Here is a 24,648-nt window from a genome sequence, read left to right on the forward strand (position 1 = left end):
TTAAAGTTCATTGAAATATTCACCTCTAACTGTTAAGTTAAAAATCGAAAATTAAACATCTAGAGAGAGAAAGCAAAGAGAAATTGGAGCATTTTGGGACTTGAATTAATGTTGCAATAATGTGACTTGAATGAGAGAGCAACATGTGTCCTTAATTAGGGGGTGTTGTCGTACGAGGTTTACTTGGGATAGTGGGCTTTGAAGAAGTAGAAATGGAGGAATGTTATGCATATATTGGTACAAAACATGACAATTCGTAAGTATTTTTATAAGTAACATTAGTACCACTGAGATGTAAAATGTATCATTGTTATTACAATAGTACTGTAAATATTTAAATTACACTAAAGATTGTTACAATGGTATACTTTTGAAGCTAATATATATACCACTAAGTTGTGAAATTATGTCATTTGAGTGTAATGGTATAATAGTAGTTGTAATGATATTAAAATGACTATAGTGGTACAATAAAAACCTAAAAATAAAAGTTATAATATGCGGTTCCATTACCTTTTTGTTGTATTGAGTTACCATTATGCCCCTGTTATGTACCGATTGGTACATAACTTTCCTTAAACGCCTCGTGAGCTTTTGAGCCTTTCGTTGTCAATGACTTCTAATGTCATGTGTCACACTTTGGTTGGCCATTTTGGCCACTGTTAGATACCATGTGTCAGCTTGAGATTGGACTTTGGTTAGCTACTTTTGTTGGTAAGAACTATCATATTGATCCAAATAAAACCTCTCATAAATCAAATTCATCCGGGTTAGCAAACTAGACACATTGAAAGTAACTAACTAAACCCTTACATGCTATTCATCTTGCTACGTATGTATGGCTATCTTTGTCCTAGGTAAACACAATTAATCTGGTTCATTATCATCGTTACTGTTTTCTTAAATGATTTTTTATTTTAAATATAATAATGATAAGGGCACCAATTGGTTGATGAATTAGAAGCGTCATGAAAATTGGATACTAAGAGAAGTCTTAATAGAGGAATAGAAGCATTTTGGCCTTTTAATCCTCATTGGAACATAGAAATGCAACAATTATCTAGAAGAAAGTCAGTTAATCTCGAACTCATGACTACACCAACTTGACTAATCCTTTTGGAGACCAACTCTACCTACGCACCCTTGATATCGAGATCGGTATAGTGATGCTTCAATCACTTATTCTAGATAGTACAATTAGGTACGTCTTGATGTAGTGGTACTCACTCAACCTGAAATAATCATATATGGACTTATTAGTCTTTAATTTACCTTATGTAATCTTATTACCCCTTATCTTTGTACAGTATTATCTCATTTGTACTAATCAATAAATATTTGTGAACTCCTAAATCAATTCTAATATGATCCGACAAACATTTGTAATGATAAATTAAATAAGCGAGTTACACACACGTAACATTTTTGACCTTATGACATGAGACCGTCCCATACTAAATTCTCCCAAAACGCGAAATCTAGAATTGTCACAATTGTGTCAATGTGTGAAAGTCCAAGTCCAATCATAGAAAGAGTTGGCCTGTTGCACACTTGCACATAAACGGAGTACTAGTAGAAGAGAGGTGTCCATTTCAGTTAAAAAAAAAAGAAAACAATAAAAAAAAAAGAAATATTCCAGAGAACAAAGATAATATACTAAAACCCTAGATATATAAATATAGAAAGGGGGTGCACCACTGAAACCCCTCTCTTGTTCACAGCCTTTTTTCTCCTCCTCTCTTGGTTGCGTAACGAATCTCAAATCCCAGTTCCAAGGTAGGAGAGAGACTAAAAGTCTGCAACCATGCTCGTTTACCAGGACCTCATTAGCGGTATTCATTCTCTCTCTTCCTTCTATTTTTTTCCAATTTTTTTGGGTAATTTTGTATGTATTTTTTTGGGTATTTGAAATTTGTGTTTGATTTAGTGTTCTGTACTATTGATTTTGTATTTGACTGGGTTTTAATTTTGTGGGGTTTAGTTTGTTGATTGGATTGATTGCGATTTACTGTAGCTGTATTTTTTTCGCATGCGACAAAGCTTATGGTTTGATTAGTTGTAGGAATTTATTGTTGATGATGAGATCTGGGAGATTTGATTTATTTACTGGGGGTTTTAGATTTAGGGTTTATAGATTTATTTTGGTTTTGAAGTTGATGAAATTGCGATTAAGTTTTATCTTATTTTTGATCTAAATAGATCTGGGTTTCTTGTGATTTATGTTACAAGATTTCACCTTTTTGTGGAATTGAACTGTATTTGGGGTTTATCGTTTTTTCTTTGATCATGTATATTCATATGGGTTTGTTATAGTGAGATTTGAATTATATCTAACTTGCAAAAACTTTGATGGTTATTTTTCATCATCTGATCATAATTGAATTTTGGGATTTTTTAATAAATTACTGAAAGCTTTAGGAATAGATATGTAGGAACTCAATTTTGGTATAAAGGCAAACGCTTTAATCTTGAACTGCTGCTCGTGAGATTTGTTAATCTGTATTTGTTTGATTGTTATCTAATGTCTGAACCTCGGAATTATTAGGTGATGAGCTTTTGTCCGACTCATACCCCTACAAGGAGCTCTTCAATGGATGCCTTTGGGAGGTAGATGGAAAGGTATGAATGTACAAAACTAATCATTCCTGTGAGTTTATGAATTTTGATTTCCCGGGTTCGGAACTAATTTGATGTGGTATTATGTGTTTATGTACTTGCAGTGGGTTGTTAAAGGTGGTGTTGATGTCGACATTGGTGCCAACCCTTCTGCTGAAGGTGCTGGGGAGGATGAAGGTGTTGATGACCAGGCTGTCAAAGTTGTTGACATTGTCGACATCTTTAGGCTACAGGTAATGGTCGTCTAGTTTTGTGGTTATGTGGGAAGTTGCTAGATAAATATGCCATGTAGCTGAAATTCTTTTTTTACAGGAGCAACCTGCCTACGACAAGAAGCAATTTGTTGCATTTGTAAAGAGATACATCAAGAACCTCACTGCCAAATTAGAGCCTGAGCAGGCTGCCGAGTTCAAGAAGAATGTTGAGGCAGCAACCAAGTTTCTCATGTCAAAGCTCAGCGACCTTCAATTGTATGTTTTTATACTTTGACAACCATTAATTGTGATGCTAAATTTGACAATTTATACTTCAAGAAAGGTTGCATGCATAAATCCGAGTGACCTTGCTATAGGCAATAGGGTAATGAAACTAGATGTAGTAATTGTGTTAGGATCTAATTAGTTCAGTCTTTGTTGGAGTTGGGTTGAGAGTATGTTTAGTACTGTAATATTATGCTGTTGCATTATTAGTTAATTACTATGGAAGTGTCATCTGTAGGCTTTAAAATCCTGAATAAGTGGTTATTTACAACAGAATATGACTAATTGTTTGTGCTGTGCAGTTTTGTTGGTGAGAGCATGCATGATGATGGTGCAACAGTCTTTGCTTACTACAAGGAAGGTGCTTCCGACCCAACTTTCTTGTACTTTGCTCATGGCCTGAAGGAAATCAAGTGCTGAGTGAATGAGCTGTGCAAAACATCTCTCAAGAGGTGTTTGACGTAATTTAAGCTTTCTAGGTTAAGCTGTTCTAAGTTTTATTTTTGCAGTATTTTTGTTAACTCTTGTTGTCGACTTATTGTATGTTTTGACAATGTGGGATGGTGGCACCAGTTGGTTAGCCTTCCCTCGTGTTACTGTTTTGCTTGATTGAGACTGGATATATTAATATATATACAAGCGATTTGAGAATAAGCAATCTATTTATTGTTGATTGTACGATTCGTTATCTATGCTGCATCTTTGGTCCCTACAATGTTTCTGATGTAGGCTGGGGTATGTGCATCTGCACTACTTCGTACTTGCCCAAATATAGCAGTAGAGATTCTCAGGGTATTAGAATTGTGCAAATCAATGGGCGCTTGTCTTCTGCAACCTGCTTAATTTAGTTACATATTGGAATGAGAGCTCATCTATTTATCTTGGGTGCTGCTGAGATATATGTTGTATTTTACAGCTGAACTGATTCAAGGGAAAGGGTATGGGTAGTTGTTTACCATAATTCTTCACGCCATTGTTGTATTTTCACATGTATCATATACATGCTCGATTTATGTATTCGTTACATTTTAAAGTATAATTGGGTTGTTTAGGAATGAACACAATGTAGGATAGATAGATGTTCATGAACATCTTGGAAGTATGGAAATAGACGAATAGTTATGGTTGAAATTCAAGAGAGTGAACTCAAGCCGTTGGTGGGAAATTTAGTACTCCGTATGATTTGGATCGAAGAAAAGATAATCTTAAAATTCGCGGCAGATGGACATTTATTATTAGCAAACATTATCTTATAAACATTTTGACAAAAGTGCATATTCAACTTCATCACTTGTTTAATAAAGAAAGTGCAAATTGCATGCTCTGTCCCTCATGTTGACATTTTATCAGCCAACTGGGTAGTAAATAGATTGTTTAATTTAAACTAGCAGTTGTCCTTTCTCAATGAGTGCAAACTGTGCTAAATTGATAAATTCTGGTTTCAGCATATATGTAGAGATAATACTCGGAGAACTTCATAGAAGAATTTTTAGTCTTTTATAGTTAACCATACATTGATACACATGAATGAAAAAAATAAACTCCGAAACAAGGAGTTTACTACTTGTGGTATACGGACATGATTTTCACATATTCTATATAACACCTACTAAAAAACGATAGATTATTACCAGACACCAAGCAGCAAGGATTCAATGATCACAATAACACTATATTTAGAAGGGGAAATAAATGAAAATGCTTTGGTTTAATTTTGTTGAAGAATTTCCATCTCTATAATATGGGAAAAAACAAAACCACACTGACATGCCATCTCACGCATAGTCTTGTGTTCTGGTTGTTTAGAAAAAATAAAAAAAATTTCAAATTACTAAGATATTGAATCCACGTTATGCAAGAAACCGTAGTTGAATCATCAATGAGCCAAATTTATCATCTATTGAAACTTTGGAAAACACCATGAACGTTTGAGCCACCAAGCTCACCAATGAAAGCCTATTTGCAAAATAGCTAAAATCTGATATTACAGAAGAAAAGAGACCTCTAAGCATAGTAATTCAAGCTTGCTTTCTTCTTAGCTTGAACTTGAATGATGCCTTCGTTGAAGTCTTCATGGTTCACCTGATAAAAAAAAAAAAGGTAAATTAAGCAAGTTTGATGGAGAGAAGGAGAGGCCGAGAGGGAGACAATTAAGTCAGCAAGTTAGCATAGGAGAGAGAAGGCACCTCAGTGGCATCTCGGCGAAGAGCCAACATGCCTGCCTCTACACAGACAGCCTTCAATTGTGCTCCATTAAAATCATCTGTTGACCGAGCTAATTCTTCAAAGTTCACATCTGGGTGAACATTCATCTTCCTTGAATGGATCTGCAACAGAGATCCAATGAAATTGATAAATTGAACAAAAGAGACAAATTTGCCAAAACACTTGGAAATTTCTGGAATACAAACCTGCAGAATTCGGGCTCTAGCCTCCTCAGTAGGGTGAGGAAATTCAATTTTACGGTCCAATCGACCAGAACGCATGAGGGCAGGGTCCAAAATATCAGCCCTATTGGTAGCAGCAATGACCTGGAATATATAAATTGAGATTAAAATTAATACACAATCTAGAGAGGTGTCGGATTTAAGAAATTGATGATAAAAGAGCATCTGAATTTTTTTATTTTTGGGAAAGAGTATAAAAGTTAACCTTGATCCTTTCATCACTGCTAAAACCATCAAGCTGATTTAGCAACTCTAACATAGTTCGTTGCACTTCTCTATCACCACTCACTTCACTGCAGTGCGAAACACATAGTTAGCAGAAAATTACAATAATGAACCATCACTGAAGGTGTATTGGTAGATAACTTGAGCTTGCTTTCGATTTCTTGTCAATTTATAGAGCAAAAACAGAACATATGATTTAAGTTTTATACAATGGTGACAGGATTGCTCACCTGTCGAACCGCTTGGTACCGATGGCATCAATTTCATCAATAAATATGATGCAAGGAGCCTTCTCTTTCGCAAGTTGAAAAGCATCACGTACAAGCTTTGCTCCATCTCCAATGAACATCTAAATCAATTGAAAACAAGAAACTTAAGACAACACCTAAATTTGCCACTGCAAAGTTATTTAGGATCTGCCTATAAAATTAAAAATGCATCACATGACGAGCTACTTCCACTGTCATTTTTTAATCTTTACATTTGGAATTTATGTTGTGAGAGAAAAATGGTCAAAGCGTAAAGATTAAAAAGTGACTGAAGGAGCAACAAAAAACTTTTCGTTAAAGAAATCATAGTCATGGATAATCAGATCAGTTAGCAAGCAATAAATTCTTTAAGTGTCCTCAAGCTATGAATACACAACAGATTTGAAGCAACATCTAACCAACAATGTCAACAATTATAAGGGGTCAACAGTCCATATCAACTACTACTATTCTTCACCAGCAAAATTAACATCTACAGGAACTCAACCTCACTATGAATAGGAGATCTTAAACATGTTCCACAAAAATGTCTTAGCCACTAACGTTACTGTGAATTGCAGAACATCCATCGTACGAGTGGTCTTCAACTCCAACACTGTTCCTGTATGCATATTTCTCCTCTCTTCACTACCTCTCAAGTCCCAACCCAAGCACTTCATGAACACAAACCACATGCCAAAACCCAGATTTTCATCCACTGTCATCACCATTAATTACCAACCTCAAACAACACCACCAATAAAATTTCCAGGTTGTGATCTATACTGAAAAGTGGAGATAAAAACATGCAGATATAGGGCGATTAGAAATTAGAAAGAATAGAATTAGAAATCGAAGGCCTAGATTAATGGTTTATGATCAATTGATCTGAAATATGAAGGTGTAATCAGAGTAGTCCGAATTTAGAAAAAGAGCAGCAAGTATGATGATGAGGTTTCTATGATCTGGAGAAGAGGAAAGACACCATTAATAAAGAGTTAAGGAGTGCTGGTGTAAAATAGGATTGCAGTCATTGCACTGCTGGTTGTCAATCTTCAGGAATCAGGAGGTATTTTAGAGGAGACAATGGAGAAGGTGGGGTGGGGTAGGCTGGTGGGATGGATGGGCCAGGGTCAAGGAGGGAGGAGACGTTACTTTGGTATAATGTGGAGGGAGAATAAGTTTAAGATGAGACATAGTCAATCTTTAAAATAGTAAAGGCATTGTAATACCTGTTAAAAGTTTTATTTAATGAGCAAAATGACTACCCAAGAAACAGTTTAAAGAAGCTCCAAATTCTGTTTCTCAGATTTGGGCTATTTGAGAACCTATTTCTACAAACATCGAACCCCTTAGTTGGCCAAGTTATCTTTTTTTTTTTTTTTGCAAGTCCAGAAACCGTTTTCAAAGTTTCAAGAGCTTGGCCAAACACTATCTAAGTGGAAGATACAAAATGCCAGATGCCACCAGATTAACAGGATATTGGATCAAGATTAGCAATGTATAATTTCACACCATAGAAATTGTAAACTATAGGAACTTCCTAATTCATAAATTCCTGCAAATTGTAATCTATAAAAACCTCTCCTGTATAGAGTTTCATATAATGAATTCAACATAATCTTTAAGTAAGCATTGTCAACCCTACTTGTCCTATAAAGCTGACATATTAACATACTATACATCCCCGCGATCAGAAAATAGGCAAGGGAGGTAAAAAAAGAGCTTCGGTCATCTTTCTAGTAGTGTGTAAATGAATCAAATCAGAAGCAGAAGCAAACTCTTACACAGACCATTCAGAAATAATTTAAACTCTAAACAAGCCTTAATCAGCAGCATCTAATAGCAGAAATAAGCAAACCTGGACAAGCTGAGGGCCTGCTAACTTCAGAAAAGTGGCATTTGTTTGTGCTGCACATGCTCTTGCCATGAGAGTTTTCCCAGTCCCAGGAGGACCATAAAGAAGCACTCCTTTAGGTGGACGGATTCCTATTGTCTGGAATCGCTCTTTATGTGTCATTGGCAATACTATAGCCTCAACAAGCTCTTGGATCTGTAGAAGCGAGAACAATTATTTATACATCCAAAAAAAGGGCTAAGTTTAACTAATGGTAGAGAAAACTAGGGGGAAAATTACCTGTTTCTCTAAGCCTCCAATGTCACTGTAATCTTCAGTAGGTTTCTCATCAACCTCCATTGCCTTTACTCGAGAATCATACTCTGAAGGCAGTGTGTCCAGGATCAGATAACTATCTTTGTTGACTCCAACTAAATCACCAGGCTTTAGCTTGTCAGGATCAACCAGACCAACAACAGGCAGAAATATTGTCTGCAGAGAATCAAAATATAAACGCAAAATTAGTCAGAAACCCTAAAAATGACACAGCAAATAATTGTTTCTGTTACAAAGTGACATCACAAAGCCAAACAAGGGCGGTTTCTATACCAAAAGTTCACATCGACAATGTTACTGGTTTTTATGTTTTGTTTTTTTGTATTTTTGTTTTGTTTTTTTGTATTTTTGTGTTTTTTTTTTTTTGTTTTTAATCAAAGTAAAGTCCAAAAACCCTAATAAGCAAAGCAGTAAAATTATTAGATCACTTAAAAGTGAAGATGTCACAGAAGTACAGAACCTAGACCATCTAAAAAGTAAAAAACACATAATGCCTCCCCTCCCCTACACCACCAACACCCCCCTCCCCCCCAAACAAAAATTTAAAAAAAATTGTAGCCACAAGGTCAAAAAAGAACAAAAATAGCATACACGTTAATAATTTCAACACCACAAATTCTAAATGACACAGTAAAAGCACTAAGATAAGCACACCTGTCTGGTTGATGTTTTTAGCACAACACACTTTCCTTTTCTTTGCGAGTCAAGATCAATATTAGCACCATCTTCCTCAGCTTCATCTTCTGGATTCATTTCCAAGATCTGTGAGAGATAGAAAAGTAAGAAATTAGGAAAGCCAGGCTGCAATAGCCCTATCATAAACCATATATATATGGTCTGCTAATAATCGACCAATTAATGTTAAACGGCTTAAACCTCTATCAATATTTGATTGATTCATATTTCATGTCCACCAAATGGGATACATCTCAAAATGGGGCTAGTCTACCATAAGAAGTACTTGAGCAACAAAATATGTATACACAGATGAAGTACACCAAAGCACATGTAAATACGGATAATTGGGATTATGCAAGATAAGAACTCAAATTGATTAATATCCTTGTTTATTTAAAGAAGATAAATTTTATTTAAGGACTCATCAATTTAAATAAAGGACCATTTTACAATACTATCCCCGTAAAATCTTTTTTATTATCTCATCTAAAATCTTTGTAGATTCTATTATAAATGGAAGCTAATTCTCTCTTAAAAATATAAGGAAAAAACAAAGCTACTTGGGATCTTGTTTAATTCGTCTCAAATGTCTTGATGTGTAATTTTTAAATATTATAATTTTGAAAATGCATATGAAGATATTTACTTTGATGATTGAATATGTGCATTGGGAATTGTGCAAATAGTGAAATGAGACAATAAAAAAAAAATCAAAGGTATATTATTTTTCGGAAATTGGTATTTTGTTACCAAATTAGGCCAAAATATGTAAACTTTTTACGGTCAAAGAAAAGTAGACAACTACAAATATGGAAGAGATAAGAGTACACCATATGCCAGAAATCCAGCAACCCAATTAATCCTCTATAAGCCTTCCAAACATGCAATTATACGGGGACTTTCAGAGACGAACACTAAGCAGAAGCTTGATTATCCCTTTTTAGCATTAAATTAAGCAACAAACTGATACCAGATCACTAATTAAAATCGCAAGCAATGTGATTAAACTACTTCATTTTGACCATTACATTTGGTGTAAAAATCCGCAATTTAACCTAAACATAAAGTTAATATTCCTTCTTATTCGTTTTCATTTTACTTTACTTGTCATTCACAATGAGAGAGACACCACAACTGCTACACTATGAAGAAGATCAAATCTTAATCTAGCAGGCAATTGACTCCCAAATGATAAGCATAAAAAATAGCTCATCTTGCCCCCTCGAATCCCTCGAATACTCTAAATGAAGGCAACTGACTCCCAGATTATAAGCAACAAATATAACTTATCTTGCTCTCGAATATTCCAAGTAACTTAATCGTGACCCCAAGCAAAATTGAATCAGCATACACGATTGAGTTTCTATAGATCAGTAGTAAAAACCCTAATTGCACATAAGAACAATTTAGCAATCAAATCAAATCAACATTAAAAAAAAATTGAAGCATCTTGCAACTATTTGATAAAATTCACTGCAACCATTTAATAAGATTCACAGAAATTCAATAAACAAAATCAGAATCCAAGAAGAAAGCTAAAATCACAATCAATACCTCAACAATATTGCCGACGAGGTAAGGAAGTTGCTTATTAAGCTTGATTTTCTCTTGATTCTCCTTTATCTTCTCCTTGAATGAATCCAATTCTAAAGTCGTCCTCTGAACATCCTCCTATACAACCAAAAATCACAAAATTAATCCAATCAAACTAATTCACAAAATTCCAAACCCTAAATCGAAATTCCGCCATTATCAAGCTAAAAACAATAAAAAAAAACGAACAAATAAGCAAGAGAGAAAACCTTAAGGATGCGAATCTCGTTATCGAGAATGCGAGAAGCCCTAATGATGTCTTCAGTGGTCAAATTGGCGAGTTGGTCTTCTTGGAAGTTAGGATCTTCCGACATCGCCGCCGCTGACGCCGACGCCATTGAAGGTTCTAGAAATTTCCGACAAGCTGATGCGGCGGAGAGAGAGAAAGACCGGCGAGTGAAGAGAAGGGGCAGAGACGGTGTGTTGCGCAAGAAATGAACCAGAGATTTTATGAAGCAAGAAAGTGGTGTCGAGTCGACTACGAGTACACGATTTTTTTATAGGGTCTCTTACTCTTGGTTGAATCGAGTCGAGCCGTTTAGGTCGGGTTGGATCACCTTGAGGTTCTTCTCAATTACTGTTTTTCTTTTTTTTTTTTTTTTTTTTTTCCAATTAAGTCATCAAGTTTGCAAGATCATTACAGATGAGCTCTTGTAATTCAAGAGGGTACTCTTAAAGCCAAATACAACATTCATTAAAATTACTCCTTTGAAAGTTACTCTATTGAAAATTTTATTATCCTCTGAAGACCTTTGTCTTAAACATTTCTAGGATTTAGTCATATGTAGTACGGAGTACATAGTTTGATTAAAGAACATATAATAGTGGTTTCGTTGTTGATCGATTGATTTTATTTTATCACAATTCGATCAACATTAGTTATGGATGTATTGTCACATTTTTTCACCATGAACATTTTTTCATTTAAAAAAAAAAAAAATCCAAGATTCAAAGTTGAGGATTTTTCATTTATTTTTTTCTTTTAGAGAAACACATACATCTATCTATGTAACCTACCAAAGTACCATGGCATGAGTCTATGAAACCATTTTCATAGAAAGTTTAGGATAGGAAGTTTTTTTTTAGAAAAAAAAAAAAATTGCATTACAACAATTGAATTTCGTTACAAGATTTTGGCTATCTTTATAACGGTATGTAACAACAGAAAGCAAGACTATACAATGGTGAAGTAAAGCTAAGCTAGAGCTTCCAGTATATCTTGAGTTGGTGCAGAATGCCAGACACAACAGCCCAAAACAGGATTTCTGCAAAGATCACATACAACAGGATTCCAACTCTTTTTGAATGCCAAACTCCAATGAAAACATGCTGTTGAATCCAGTATACCTGCACCACAATTATCCAACCATACTTTTAGAATGCGGCATGAATCTTATCTTGAGCCTCTTTGACTTATATCAAACTGAGGTACTTCCACAAGTAGTCCACTTAATATAAAGACTAATGACTTAATTTAAAAGTGGAAAATTTGACTCAGATTTCACACAGGGAACTAACTCGATATGATTTGGCAAGTATAGTAATAAATATCGTGCGAGTCATGTGGTACAAACTTACCAGTGTATTATGTGGATCATCATAGTACCAACCATTAATAAATCCTGCAAAAATTCCCTCAGCAGCCATAACAAAGACAAGCATAGCATTCATGCCAATCCACTTGAATGGAAGAAACAAAAACTTAACATCTAAAATGTCGACCTGCCATGAAATTCCATCACAAGTTGGAAGAGATACGGAAGGGAAAATAGTAACTGTAGTCTGTAAAAGCTTTTGTTAAAGTAATGTACCAGCACATAGAAAGCCGAGAATACAAAGGCTGCTGCACCAGATGTCACACAAACGTAGCTGAAAGTATATAGCTGCTTGTTCAAAGGGATTGCTGTTTTTAGAGGTTAAGAGATTGATGAAAACTTCCAGGAAGAAATAGTCAACAGATCAACTGAAGTCCCCCTTCCCCCAAGTCCCCAACCCAACTCCCAACCGACAACCGTGAAAAAAATTTAAGAAAATTTTGGATTTACCATTGGTGAAATGAAGCAAGAATCCTAAGATAAGGAGGGCAAGACCCATTGAAACCCAATGCTTCAGTCTGCCAGTGTGGTCCTATAATTATTGAAGAAAAAATTCAGTGGAGCGGAAAAACATTACTTGAAACAAGGATTGTGTTAGTATTTCACTAATAAAAGGGCCAACCTTAATGTGAATAAGTACATGGCCAAAATGTACGCCAATGATTGTTGAAAGTATGGCTGATATTGAGCTGCATTTCCATGAGTAAAAATAATTTAAAGAACAATCTTTCACGACCAAGACCAAAATCATTGCAACCTCTTGGACAGTATAGCCAGCAAGGTGGAAGAAGAAAATAAAAGTTAAAAAAAACATCGTACTTTGTTTCATAGAATCAGACAGAAACAAGCTTTTTCAGTAGCGTATACCATTTGCTCAGAACCAAGCCAGGTCCCCCCACATTGAGTTACAAGTTATCACTCTAGGAATCATCAGCCACAAACAGGAACATAAACTCGTTAATATGAAGTTAAATGAAGTACAAACCTCAAAATCCCTTCTGGATCAAATGGTGCATGACACCAGGAGGGAGCATTTTCCAGAAGAGGCCCCTCGTAAGGAGATTTTGCAGTGCAAGCCTGCAGTACTTCCAACAAGCATAACAAATCATAGTTTTTATTAAGAATTTTATAGGACTAATATAAGACCTTCCTTTCAGCAAATATGTTCTTTGATTAATTTCTGTACACTATAATACATGCTTAAGTTCATCTCTCACCTTAGATCTTCTCCATGCTGGATGTTTATACACATGATTAATCCCTAGCAATATTCTATCAACATATCCAACTGCATTACATGGGGGGTCCAATTTTCCTCTGACACCACACGTCACCTGCGATAGAATTAGCTAATCTTACTATCCAAAACCAGGACAATTCCATAAACATTGTGAAAATTTAGCAAATTTAACAACAGGATAAAAAAGGCAAAATGTAATGACCAAATATAATAAGATTGTGGAATTGGAAAAAAAAAGTAGGAACACCAGAACATAATTTTTGTTAAATATAAATTATAATTTTTTGTTTAATTTTATGACCAATAACCTTGAAGAGACTTAAGGAAGACATACCAAGACTTAACAAATGCAATAGAACAAGACAAAGATGTCACTTCATGCACCAATATCCCACAGATTTAACAATCAAAGGCAAAAATAATCAATGATTTCTGTAAATGGATCCCATAATAAGTTACACCACTCAATATTGATAACACATTAGGTAAGGTCTGCAGAGGTCAATTTGCACATAAATAATTTCTACAGTAGAAAGGCTGTTTTCTGATGAAGTCCCCAGTGAAAACATCTTCTAGTGAAAAAGTACTTACGAGATTATTGAAGGTTAGAGTAGCAATTTTACATTCGGCAGTCCTACAATAGTAAGGCAAGAGTTTTTTCTACATAAATATAGCTCAGATAATGTGGGCAAAGTGTAAGCAAAGGGATGACTAACAGTAAAATGTCTCCCATAATCGGGGCTCTCTGCATTCTGAACAGTGAATTCCCAGTTGGGGACATATACTCCATAGAGCACAGAGAAGTAAATAATAAGAACACATGCTCCAACCACCCTACAAATTCAAGATCAATAACAAACTATTGATGTCAGGAATCTCGGGATATTCCAAATTGAGTAAACGAAATAACAGAGATCAGCAAGGCCATTCAAACAATAAATTTACGCACCACTGCCAGCAGTATAACTTAAATACGGTGAATCGGCCAGATAATTGATAATTGGCTTGAAAGGATTTAGTTGCAATCTCCAGCAAGGCTACAACCAGATATGACAGAGCAATTCTCTGAAAATAGATCAGATGTGGTTCATCAAACCCAAAGTTTCACTTTCAGAACTTCAGTTTGACGGTTTCTAGAGGGAGAGAGAGTTACATCACCTGGAGAATTCCACACCACCTTATTCTTTTCAGGTCAACTCCATAAGTCAGTTTGTCAGGAGCATGAGAGTACCCTCCTTCAGATCAATGAAAATTTTAGTGTCAAACTTTTCTTCTTGTTATCTTTCTTAATATTAATTGTTCGTAAGATTAAGAACATATATATAACGATTATACACATGTTCAGTTCATTCAACTAACCTTGCAAGAGGATGCCCCATAAAAGAAGTTGAAGGGTTCTAAAGATTACTTTTCTGCTAGCCATAAGCCGGTCCGGTACCCTCTGATAAAGACAAGAACACACAAAGCACAACCATATTATATGTTTATTCTTCCAATTAATTAATCAAAAGGCAAGGAAATTGCATGAAATTAGTGTATTTCAAAAATAAAACATCCAACCTTGAGAGATAAAGGAATTGCCATGCCAACAATGAACAAGAAGAAAGGCATGACGAAATCAGCTAAGTTGCAGCCATTCCATGGTGCATGCGTAATCATAGGCCATTCTCCTCCAGCATCATCCACTAAAATCATCAGCTACAACAATGATAGTTTTAAGTCAATAATAGCCAACAGCTGGTGTAATCTAAATAAAAACAATTTTTTGGCATCATTCCATATTTTTTCCACACAAATGTTTAAACATCTCTTTTCTACCCAATTAACTTTATTCCACCCACAAGATATCCAAGTAAAGAACAAAGAAAAATCTCGACAGTAGCAATAAGCCCCGTTAAACCGTACACATGCCCCACAGCTTTAAATGCCCAGGAGGGCCAGGACATTTACTGAACCCACTAATGGGATCAAGGCTTTGATTGATTGATTGAAGGAGATTTTAGGAAGATAGAAAAAGAATATCCAAATTTCCTCTTGATGCCCATGAGATAATAGGAGGCAGATACATACATCACACAGCACCAAATTGAAGTTTTTGAAGCAATTCTAACATAACTTCTGTTGCACTAGATAATCAATTTACCTTGTGCATCAATATCAACATGACATTCAAGTCACAAAAACAGGTCAAATGGCTAACAAAATGAGACCTTCAATCTCATATACAATGTGCCCAGTTATTCTTTCTGATTAAATTGTTTGGTCAAGGATGAATACTATAAAGATCTATAATCTGCCATAAAAAGGAAAGTGATGTACGAAATTTAATCTCGGGTATTGGGGGTATTTAACTCCTTAACCAACTTAGCTCATTGGAATTTAATAACACGGTCACATTCAGAATTTCAATATTCAAATTCCCAACTCAAGAAACTAACTTTGCAGAGAAAGAGTTACTTAGCAGAGAGTTTTACAACTTTAATCATAAATCAAAAGCAAATAATTGACAAATTAAGGCTATACAAGTTTAAGTCTTACTCATTAAAGGTTTCCACTCAACCAACTTTTGCTCCTAATTTTGACCAAAGTTAGCTATTTGACAAGTACGAAGTATTGATTAAGAAATTTAATTCAACTTAATTCAGTTACTAACCTATATATCAAGAAATTCACAACTTTGAAGCTAATAAATGACAAACAAAGCCAAAATATTAATCAAGATTATTATTGAAGCAAGCAAGGAAATGAAAAGGGTGAAAAACAAGAGCAATTACAGCAACAGTGAAGCCTCTGAAAATGTCAAGAGAATCAAGGCGCTTTTTCTGGTTGGAATCTTCAGCAGGAGGTAGCTCATTCTGTTTTTCATGGCCAAAATCAAGTGATTTGGTTGGTTGTTCTTCGTCAATTTCAATCTGACTTTGCTGGTTTTGCTGTTCTGCTCTCTGCAATAACTCGCTCATCTTGGTAAGTGTCAACCCCCCTCTACTCTCTTTTGCTAGTTTGGTACGAGTACCTTTCTATTTTTCTACTCCTCCACTTGAACTTTAGACTTTAGAGCCTATATGAAAAAAAAAAAAAAAAAAAAAAAAAAATCTTGGTTCAAATTTAGAGATAGGTGGCAAAATGGTTGTTCGGATTTTTACCTTTTGATTCAGAAATTTATTGATTATCATTGACACAATACATAAAAGGAAAAATACACTTTAATAATCCCAACTATGGGCGATTTACTTCTAATAATCCCAACAAACGTTTATTTTTTAAATAATCTTAGCTATGCTATGAGTTTAAGGAATAGGAAGGAGGTCGAGGGTGAATCAGAATGGGCGCGGTAGAGGATCGGCCGGCCGATTTTAATGGTTAAGGTGGGTGGCCGGCCGATTTGAGTTTAGTGGAGGGGATAGGGTGTGACGGTGGGGGGAAGATGGCTGGGGATTTTTTTTTTTTTTTTTTTTTTTTTTTAATTTTAAGTTTTTGCTTTATTTTTATGTTTTAATTTATTACTTTTTTTAAATATTGTCGTGACTCTTATATGGAGTATATAATCTCCTCAATTACTTCAATAATGGGATATTAGTAGTATAAAAATACGCCAAGTATTAAGGCAATATTATATAGTAGAAAGATATATTTATTACCTAATTAATAATTAGGAACAACATCAAGTCTTAATAAAGTTTGGAAGATATTGTAAATTTTGCAAGTAATGTTGTTTATGAGTTAAGTATAATACAGGGGACTCAATTCTTGCAAAATGTGGGGAAAGGGGACTCTATTTATTTTATAGAGGAAAAGGGGACTAGGGTTAAATTTCTGGTGTTAGGGGGTATTTTCAGGTGACTTAACTCACCTTTAACCCAAGAAGAATTAAGTCCCCTCATTATTGCCTTGATTAAACCAGACAAATTCAATCCCTTCATTAATAATTTCTGCGGATTGTTTTGAAAATATGGCTGTTTGAAATTAAGAAAGTACAACAACAATACAAAAGCTTTGTTCTTGAAATTTTTTTAATGTTTGTTATCCAAAAAAAAATATTCTTTTAATAATTTTTTAATGTTCTTCATCTCTCTGGTTTGTAGCTTATTTGTCTTGCATTTGTAGTAGAAGCACACATCGTAATTTTAGTGAAGGCTTGTAGGGCCCTAAATTTTTATTTTTTATTTTTTAAAAAAAAAAAATTATCGATAAGCCTAGTGTATATTGCAACAGAAGGTCATTAAGGAGAGTTTCTAAGAAAGTCAAGCATCCTTTATGAGATTTCTAATATGCCCAAACTATAAACAAGTGGATGGGTGTAATTATACTAGGTGGTAGGTTGGTTGACAACCCACGTGAGTCAGAGTTAGTTTATGAGATGGTCATGATTTTAATTAAAGAGAAATGTGGAGCTAGAAGGTCGAGGATGTAATGAAGATGATGAAGAAAATAAACATTCAAAGTATTGTAATTTTATGCTTTATTTTTGTTCCAAAAAGAGTAAGGAACTCTTTTTTTTTATTGGTCTTAAATTAAAATATTTACCAAAAAAAAAAAAAAAAACAAAAAGAAACACACTCCTTTTTTTTAGTTGACCAAATTGAATCAATTGTTTAACCAAGGGGACTCAATTCTTTCCCTTATTTAATTAGAACCCACCGAAAACCCAAACCCATTCTAGCCCAGTCCCTTTTCTCTCTATAAAATAAATAGAGTCCCCTTTCCCCACATTTTGCAAGAATTGAGTCCCTTGTTTAATACTTAACTCGTTGTTTATAGACTTTGTATGAACGATTTTCTAATCCAGTGTTAGAAATTTTAATATAAAATAAAAAATTCTGTTCATGTAGGTTCGGATACACAAAACTACTCCGCAGTATATTTCTTGGGTTGGTAACTTGTTATGGTTTAACTCAGTTGTAAAAAACAGATGACTATTGTGTTGCCACTTGATTGCTCACTTGAGTTTGTAGACTCCCTTCTGTCAGGTGATATGAAAATACCGAAATAGTGAAAGCTGAGTTGAACCAACACTTTGTAATATGTCTAGTATATATACTATGTCCCTGTATAAACCAACTTAACAGTTAGCGCTTCGTATTTCGCATAAGAACAGCCCCAATATTTTCAGCTATAAAGCACAAAATCACAACCAAAAAAAAAAAAAAGCATAGCACTACAACCTAGAAGTCCTAATTTATTGTAATATACTTGGTTTTTTATACAACGGAGCCATGGGGGTATATATAGTAGGCATTATCAGATCATAGAGTCAGAGATTTACAAACTGGTAGACTCGAGATAAGCATTGTGAAGATAAAAAAAACTTCCAGTGCTAGCTTTCAAGGGGATATGATCTGAGAGTATCTGACGGCCTACACTGCTCACTCATTCCTCAAAGGCACTGCTTCAGATCACCTAATGGTAATGTAGCAAATATTCTCCTCTTTAAATTTGCCGATCACCTGGGAAACCAGGTTAATTGCTGCAAACAGATTAATATATTATTTTGCGCATGTAGTCATTGGAACAGACTGTACGCTATAATGAAAGCACACAAACAGTCAGCAAGACACATGAGAACACACATGCAAATATACATAATTCTGTAAATCTTGGCCAAGGACTGCCTTTCTCGTGCACCCAACTTGTGAAAAGAACAATCATAAAATGCATTGCTTGCTGAATAATCTTTGAGAATGTAACACCACTGTTAACAGTACAGACTCAAGATTCAAGAATTCACATAGACATCAGACTTGACATATGCTCACTCCATCAGCACATAACTCTGACGTTTACAACTTGAGCTACCACCATTTCTCATCATATAGTAAACCCAACCAAAAATTTACAAGTGACAAAATCCTAAATAGTACAAACAAAAGGGGAATTGAGGGAGTTAGTAAATGGAGGATGGCACAGGCACATTTCAACATAATTGTTTCAATTTAAGTATGAGAAGGAGAAAGTAAAAAAACCATTATTAAAACAGCACCTGTAAAACTGTAAGAGCAATTGACAGAAATTTGCCAAATGCTAGCATCATAGCAATACATAAGCATGATATAACAACCTTCAAACTTACTCATCTACTGAATATTGTACAATGAGGCCCAGGGCAGCTATCTGGTCAGCATGTAAACCTATCTCCAAAATATATCAATCATACAGATACGCTACAACCTGTGACATCTCATCCAAGGTCATCAACTGCACACAAAAGGTCAATAAGGGCCTGTTCCGATTTACAACTGAAACTGATTGGAGCTGAGCTGAACTGAACAGAAATTAAGCTGAACAGAACAGGCCCTAAGATGACTTAAATGGCAATATAATGACCTTAGAAAAAAAAAAGCCACAAGGAGCACATCTGTATCAGATTTGGCTAAATAGCATCATTCCAGCAAGAACCCGAAGAAGGGCACATATATTAAAGTTTTGGCACATATGATGGCAAAAGGTGAAATGTACTTTGAGAATGAGTGAAATCATAAACCATTTTGCTGTTTGAACACATGTAAAGTTAAATTTTCAAAAATATGAATGAAAAAGCTTTAGATACAAATTAGCATAAAGTACTATCTCTAACCCTGACTGACTAATGACTGTCAGTCAAAAGGAAGAGTGAACAATCTGAGAGTCACATATTTTACAACCATTCTTAAACTTTCATAATTCTGACCCATTTTTAAAACAGCACCTGTAAAACTGTAAGAGCAATTGACAGAAATTTGCCTAATGCTAACATCATAACAAGACATAAGCATGACATAACAACTTTTAAAATTACTCATCTACTGTATATTGTACAATGAGGCCCAGGGCAGCTATCTGGTCAGCATGTAAACCTATCTCCAAAATATATCAATCACACAGATATGCTACAACCTGTGACATCTCATCCAAGATCATCAAGTGCACACAAGAGGTCACTAAGGGCCTGTTCCGATTTACTGAAAACTACTGAAACTGATTGGAGCTGAGCTGAACTGAACTGAAATTAAGCTGAACAGAACAGGCCCTAAGATGACTTAAATTGCAATATAATGACCTTAGAAAAAAAAGCCACAAGGAGCACATCTGTATCAGATTTGGCTAAATAGCATCATTCCAGTAAGAACCCGAAGAAGGGCACATATATTAAAGCTTTGGCACATATGATGGCAAAAGGTGTCATTCTAAAGGTCAGCATAGAAATGCACTTTGAGAATGAGTGAAATCATAAATCATTTTGCTGTTTTAACACATGTCAAGTTAAATTCTCACAGATATGAATGAAAAAGCTTAGATACAAATTAGCATACAGCACTATTTCTAACCCTGACTGACTAATGACTGTCAGTCAAAAGGAAGAGTGAACAGTCTGAGAGTCGCATATTTTACAACAATTCTTAAACTTTCATAATTCTGACCCATTTTTAAAACAGCACCTGTAAAACTGTAAGAGCAATTGACAGAAATTTGCCTAATGCTAGCATCATAACAAGACATAAGCATGATATAACAATCTTTAAAATTACTCATCTACTGTATATTGTACAATGAGGCCCAGGGCAGCTATCTGGTCAGCATGTAAACCTATCTCCAAAATATATCAATCACATATTTTACAACAATTCTTAAACTTTCATAATTCTGACCCATTTTTAAAACAGCACCTGTAAAACTGTAAGAGCAATTGACAGAAATTTGCCTAATGCTAGCATCATAACAATACATAAGCATGATATAACAATCTTTAAAATTACTCATCTACTGTATATTGTACAATGAGGCCCAGGGCAGCTATCTGGTCAGCATGTAAACCTATCTCCAAAATATATCAATCACACAGATACGCTACAACCTGTGACATCTCAACCAAGATCATCAAGTGCACACAAGAGGTCACTAAGGGCCTGTTCCGATTTACTGAAAACAACTGAAACTGATTGGAGTTGAGCTGAACTGAACTGAAATTAAGCTGAAAAGAACAGGCCCTTAGATGACTTAATTGGCAATATAATGACCTTAGAAAAAATAAGCCACAAGGAGCACATCTGTATCAGATTTGGCTAAATAGCATCATTCCAGCAAGAACCCGAAGAAGGGCACATATATTAAAGCTTTGGCACATATGATGGCAAAAGGTGTCATTCTAAAGGTCAGCATAGAAATGTACTTCGAGAATGAGTGCAATCATAAATCATTTTGCTGTTTTAACACATGTCAAGTTAAATTCTCACAGATATGAATGAAAAAGCTTAGATAAAAAATAGCATACAGTACTATCTCTAACCTTGACTGACTAATAGGAAGAGTGAACAGTCTGAGAGTCACAAATTTTACAACCATTCTTAAATTTCATAATTCTGACCCAGAGATCTACTGTGGGCACCAGAGGACAAATATGAATCAGCAGAACTACACAAGATGTTGAATGCCATAAAACGTGCAGCTCTTGTAAGTGTGCTAGGGACACAATTCTTTGCATTTTAATAGAAAAAAAAAGTTGTGCCAGTAATGACCAAACTATAGAAAATTTTCATTATAAGGAATAGCTACAAATTTCATATAAAATATATATTACACATCACCAATATCTGTACAGCAATTAATGCATGCTGCAATGATTCTACAACGGGTTTTCTTTTAGTAACAGAGAAACCACAACCACACAAGTTGGCAATTCTATTGCTGTGATTGCTTTGTTACAATGGTTGTCTTTGAAAAATAACCATTTTAAAAAATTTCAATAAAAAGTAATAATTAGAGGATGTGTTGGGATATAGAAAAAAAAAAGAAGAAAAAAAACCATGCAATTGAGAGAGAACTGTTTTTAACTCATAAATATATGAAGCTTTTTCAGACATTCTAAACTTATCATTCAACATGCAGTGTCCCTAAACTATTGAGATGCAAATGAGGGCACCATAATTTCATGGCTAAATCTCTTTAAGAAACAATGTGTTAGGCTGCTTAGGCATTATTACATTTACATAGTCTCTAGTCTTTATACACCCATGGTTCATTAATATATGTAAACAATAAATGTACAACGCAAAGACACATAGCCAATCTTGGATCCCGTGATATAGGTATAGATACACATTAATAAAAAAACACTCAGAACCTAAAGGCCACGAATATATTTCCAGATTAATTCCCTTCCTGAATCCCCTCCCAAAAACTCCATGGATAATGCTATTACCATAGTATGAAAGAGAAATACAAAAGTACTACCTCAATATTACCTGTACGATACCAGTTGAAGCACGTACAAAATATATGCATTTCGAAATCCTATTCCCTGTCCTTGACTGAGGAATAAAAGAACCCCATATTCTCACTAGGTCTCAACATTGTCATCAGCAAAGCCTTGGATGTTTAGCAAGTGATGTGGCTTTGAGCATCTCTGATGCAATCAGTTTTTGTATCTCAATATGATGCATCACAATTACACAAGTAGCCATCTTAAAAATGCCAGCCATTCCTGCGCCAATATCTCCTAGCATTTTCATTAACACGAGCTTGTTTTACTTTAAGGAAAAGCTTATAAGCCCTATCTACTTTATTAAAAGCCATGAGTTTCTTATTCAGTTTGCTATACATGAGCCTGCTTGGACAAAACCCCTTACGCAGAGCCTCCTCCATAACACATACAGCAGCCTCAAGTTGTCCGTTGTTGCACAATCCATTTACAACATACTCATAAACTTCAATGTCAGCAGAATATCCACTTTCCTGTATTTCATCCCACAGCTTCAGAAGCATTCCACATTTGCCGAATCGGGAAAGCCTCATTAGCAACAACTTATAAGCATTCAATGATATTCTACACCCCTGTTTTCTAGCACTTTTATAAATTATCATGGCAGCATGAGGTGGGCCATAATTACACAATGGTTCAATGAACGAGGTTACCATCCCAGTGGTAGGAATTACTCCTTTACGCAACATCTCATCAAACATCTCAAGTGCATCAGCTACTTTTCGGGCCTTTATCAAACCACAAATAATTTTTGCATACGTGTCTATGTCCGGTGGACAGTCATTTCTTGACATTTCTTCATAATACTTCATGCATTCGTCAAAATTCCCAACAGAGACATAATTAGCAATTATTGCATTATAAACTCCTATATTAGGTTGACACCCTTGACCCTCCATACTTTTGAAGATCTTAAGAGCATCATCAACCAAACCAGCTCTACCCAAACCTTCAATAAGACAACTATGCGTCTCGCAGTCCGGATAAAACCCATCTTCTACCATCCCCTCCAAACACTTCTCCATTTCACTAACCTTACCTAACTTCGCCCACCCACCAATCACCACATTGTAAGTCACACAATCAAACACCAACTTCCCCCTCATCGAATTCAGCAACGAATTAGCAGTGCCCACATGAGCTCTCTTACACAAGCACTTCAATAGCACATTAAACTCCTCAGTACCACACATCATCCCAAACTCATCCAATTTCCTAAACAACTCCACCGCTCTAGCTACGAAGCGAGACCTGATAAAACTATCCATCACAACCTCAAGCGTTCCGCAATTCATACTAATCCCTTCAACATACATTTCTCGAAACTTATCCATCATAAAATCAAATAACTTTCTCCTCCCTAAAGCCTTAAGAATCACATTATACACCCCTAAATCTCTACCAACACTATCATGCTTAATCGCCCAATCAAAAAACAAAACCATAGCATCACCCCCTAAGTCCCCCTTATCTAAAACCCTAGAAACAACATCAACACTTAGCTGTACATCACCTAAAGCAGCAGTTAAGGCATTTTCTACCAAAGCTTTACTCTTTAACTTCTGAAGAAAAACCCCACGTAATTTATCTTCTAACGGTAAAAACCCATCAGGGGAAACCCTAATTAGGGTTTGATTTTCAATTAGGGTTTCCTCTGAATTAGGAATGTAGAGATTATTAGGGATTGTAGTTGTCCGATTAAAAGGTAATAGATTTGAGAGTTCAGCAAGTACCTTTGATTCGTCAAGAATACCAGAATTAGTAGTTGGGTGTATAAGTAACAGATTATCATCTTCATCTTCTTTTTGTTGTTGTTGTTCGAAGTTAGAGGAAGCTTTAATGGTGGAAAATTGAGAAAAGGGGGATAGTGAGAAGAGAGAAAAATAGGAGTACCTGGAATTTTTGGCAAACCCCATGAATCTTTGAGGAGAAAATGCCATGGTGGAGCTCTGTTATTGAGAATCAGCTCTCCGCCATTGAAGCAGCAACATCATTCCTTGGTTTCCAGAAGAAGTGGATTTTCTACTCTTCCGGAGAAGGCAGAGTGTATAAAACGCGCTGTTTGTGCAGAAGTGCGGCTGATGAATGATACTGTAACTTTTAGGTATTTATGGACCTATCA

General features: G+C 35.3%; 4 protein-coding genes across 6 annotated transcripts; 1 reads left to right on the top strand and 3 right to left on the bottom strand.

Moving 5' to 3' along the window:
- The first annotated feature begins 1,675 nt into the window (after positions 1-1,675).
- LOC145603641 (translationally-controlled tumor protein homolog) lies at positions 1,676-3,774 on the top strand. Its single transcript, XM_081659589.1, has 5 exons — positions 1,676-1,832; positions 2,546-2,619; positions 2,721-2,849; positions 2,929-3,086; positions 3,398-3,774. Exons 1-5 carry the CDS (start codon positions 1,805-1,807, stop codon positions 3,513-3,515), a joined length of 507 nt encoding a protein of 168 aa, XP_081515715.1. The 5' UTR covers positions 1,676-1,804; the 3' UTR covers positions 3,516-3,774.
- A 996-nt stretch (positions 3,775-4,770) lies between these two features.
- On the bottom strand, positions 4,771-10,930 carry LOC145603523 (26S proteasome regulatory subunit 6A homolog). The gene is made up of 10 exons (XM_081659443.1): positions 10,669-10,930; positions 10,421-10,537; positions 8,843-8,950; positions 8,153-8,344; positions 7,877-8,068; positions 5,998-6,116; positions 5,748-5,835; positions 5,507-5,626; positions 5,282-5,422; positions 4,771-5,177 (listed from the first exon to the last, which is right to left on the bottom strand). The coding sequence occupies exons 1-10, from the start codon at positions 10,795-10,797 to the stop codon at positions 5,100-5,102; spliced, it is 1,284 nt and encodes a 427-aa protein (XP_081515569.1). The 5' UTR covers positions 10,798-10,930; the 3' UTR covers positions 4,771-5,099.
- A 561-nt stretch (positions 10,931-11,491) lies between these two features.
- LOC145604509 (uncharacterized) lies at positions 11,492-16,748 on the bottom strand. 2 transcript variants are annotated; one of them, XM_081660394.1, is made up of 13 exons: positions 16,069-16,748; positions 14,855-14,992; positions 14,654-14,735; positions 14,453-14,529; positions 14,244-14,359; positions 14,011-14,128; positions 13,272-13,388; positions 13,040-13,131; positions 12,677-12,743; positions 12,505-12,586; positions 12,271-12,362; positions 12,038-12,181; positions 11,492-11,806 (listed from the first exon to the last, which is right to left on the bottom strand). In XM_081660394.1, exons 1-13 carry the CDS (start codon positions 16,252-16,254, stop codon positions 11,660-11,662), a joined length of 1,458 nt encoding a protein of 485 aa, XP_081516520.1. In that variant the 5' UTR covers positions 16,255-16,748; the 3' UTR covers positions 11,492-11,659. The 2 variants fall into 2 exon arrangements, 1 of the variants encoding a protein (XP_081516520.1); XR_014104939.1 differs by having other exon boundaries at positions 11,669-11,806; positions 12,271-12,342.
- Positions 16,749-18,056: 1,308 nt separating this feature from the next.
- On the bottom strand, positions 18,057-24,613 carry LOC145605074 (pentatricopeptide repeat-containing protein At5g15010, mitochondrial-like). Of its 2 annotated transcripts, XR_014105000.1 has the most exons (2): positions 22,510-24,613; positions 18,057-18,758 (listed from the first exon to the last, which is right to left on the bottom strand). XR_014105000.1 is itself a non-coding variant. In XM_081661091.1 (1 exon), exon 1 carries the CDS (start codon positions 24,464-24,466, stop codon positions 22,730-22,732), a length of 1,737 nt encoding a protein of 578 aa, XP_081517217.1. In that variant the 5' UTR covers positions 24,467-24,613; the 3' UTR covers positions 21,052-22,729. The 2 variants fall into 2 exon arrangements, 1 of the variants encoding a protein (XP_081517217.1); XM_081661091.1 differs by lacking the exon at positions 18,057-18,758 and having other exon boundaries at positions 21,052-24,613.
- Positions 24,614-24,648: the final 35 nt, after the last annotated feature.

The sequence above is a fragment of the Chenopodium album genome, chromosome 22, assembly GCF_948465745.1.
Source record: "Chenopodium album chromosome 22, dcCheAlbu1.1, whole genome shotgun sequence".
NCBI lineage: Eukaryota > Viridiplantae > Streptophyta > Magnoliopsida > Caryophyllales > Amaranthaceae > Chenopodium > Chenopodium album.

Coding starts and splice junctions, on each gene's coding strand:
- LOC145603641 (XM_081659589.1), top strand. CDS start 1,805: ATGCTCGTTTACCAGGACCTCATTAGCG. Junction 1,833..2,545: donor TTACCAGGACCTCATTAGCG/GTATTCATTCTC, acceptor CGGAATTATTAG/GTGATGAGCTTTTGTCCGAC. Junction 3,087..3,397: donor AAGCTCAGCGACCTTCAATT/GTATGTTTTTAT, acceptor TGTGCTGTGCAG/TTTTGTTGGTGAGAGCATGC.
- LOC145603523 (XM_081659443.1), bottom strand. CDS start 10,797: ATGGCGTCGGCGTCAGCGGCGGCGATGTCGGAAGATCCTAACTTCCAA. Junction 5,836..5,997: donor GGTACCAAGCGGTTCGACAG/GTGAGCAATCCT, acceptor TTCGCACTGCAG/TGAAGTGAGTGGTGATAGAG. Junction 5,423..5,506: donor CTAGAGCCCGAATTCTGCAG/GTTTGTATTCCA, acceptor TCTCTGTTGCAG/ATCCATTCAAGGAAGATGAA.
- LOC145604509 (XM_081660394.1), bottom strand. CDS start 16,254: ATGAGCGAGTTATTGCAGAGAGCAGAACAGCAAAACCAGCAAAGTCAG. Junction 14,736..14,854: donor CAATTCCTTTATCTCTCAAG/GTTGGATGTTTT, acceptor TGTCTTTATCAG/AGGGTACCGGACCGGCTTAT. Junction 11,807..12,037: donor ATGATCCACATAATACACTG/GTAAGTTTGTAC, acceptor ATTGTGGTGCAG/GTATACTGGATTCAACAGCA.
- LOC145605074 (XM_081661091.1), bottom strand. CDS start 24,466: ATGGCATTTTCTCCTCAAAGATTCATGGGGTTTGCCAAAAATTCCAGG.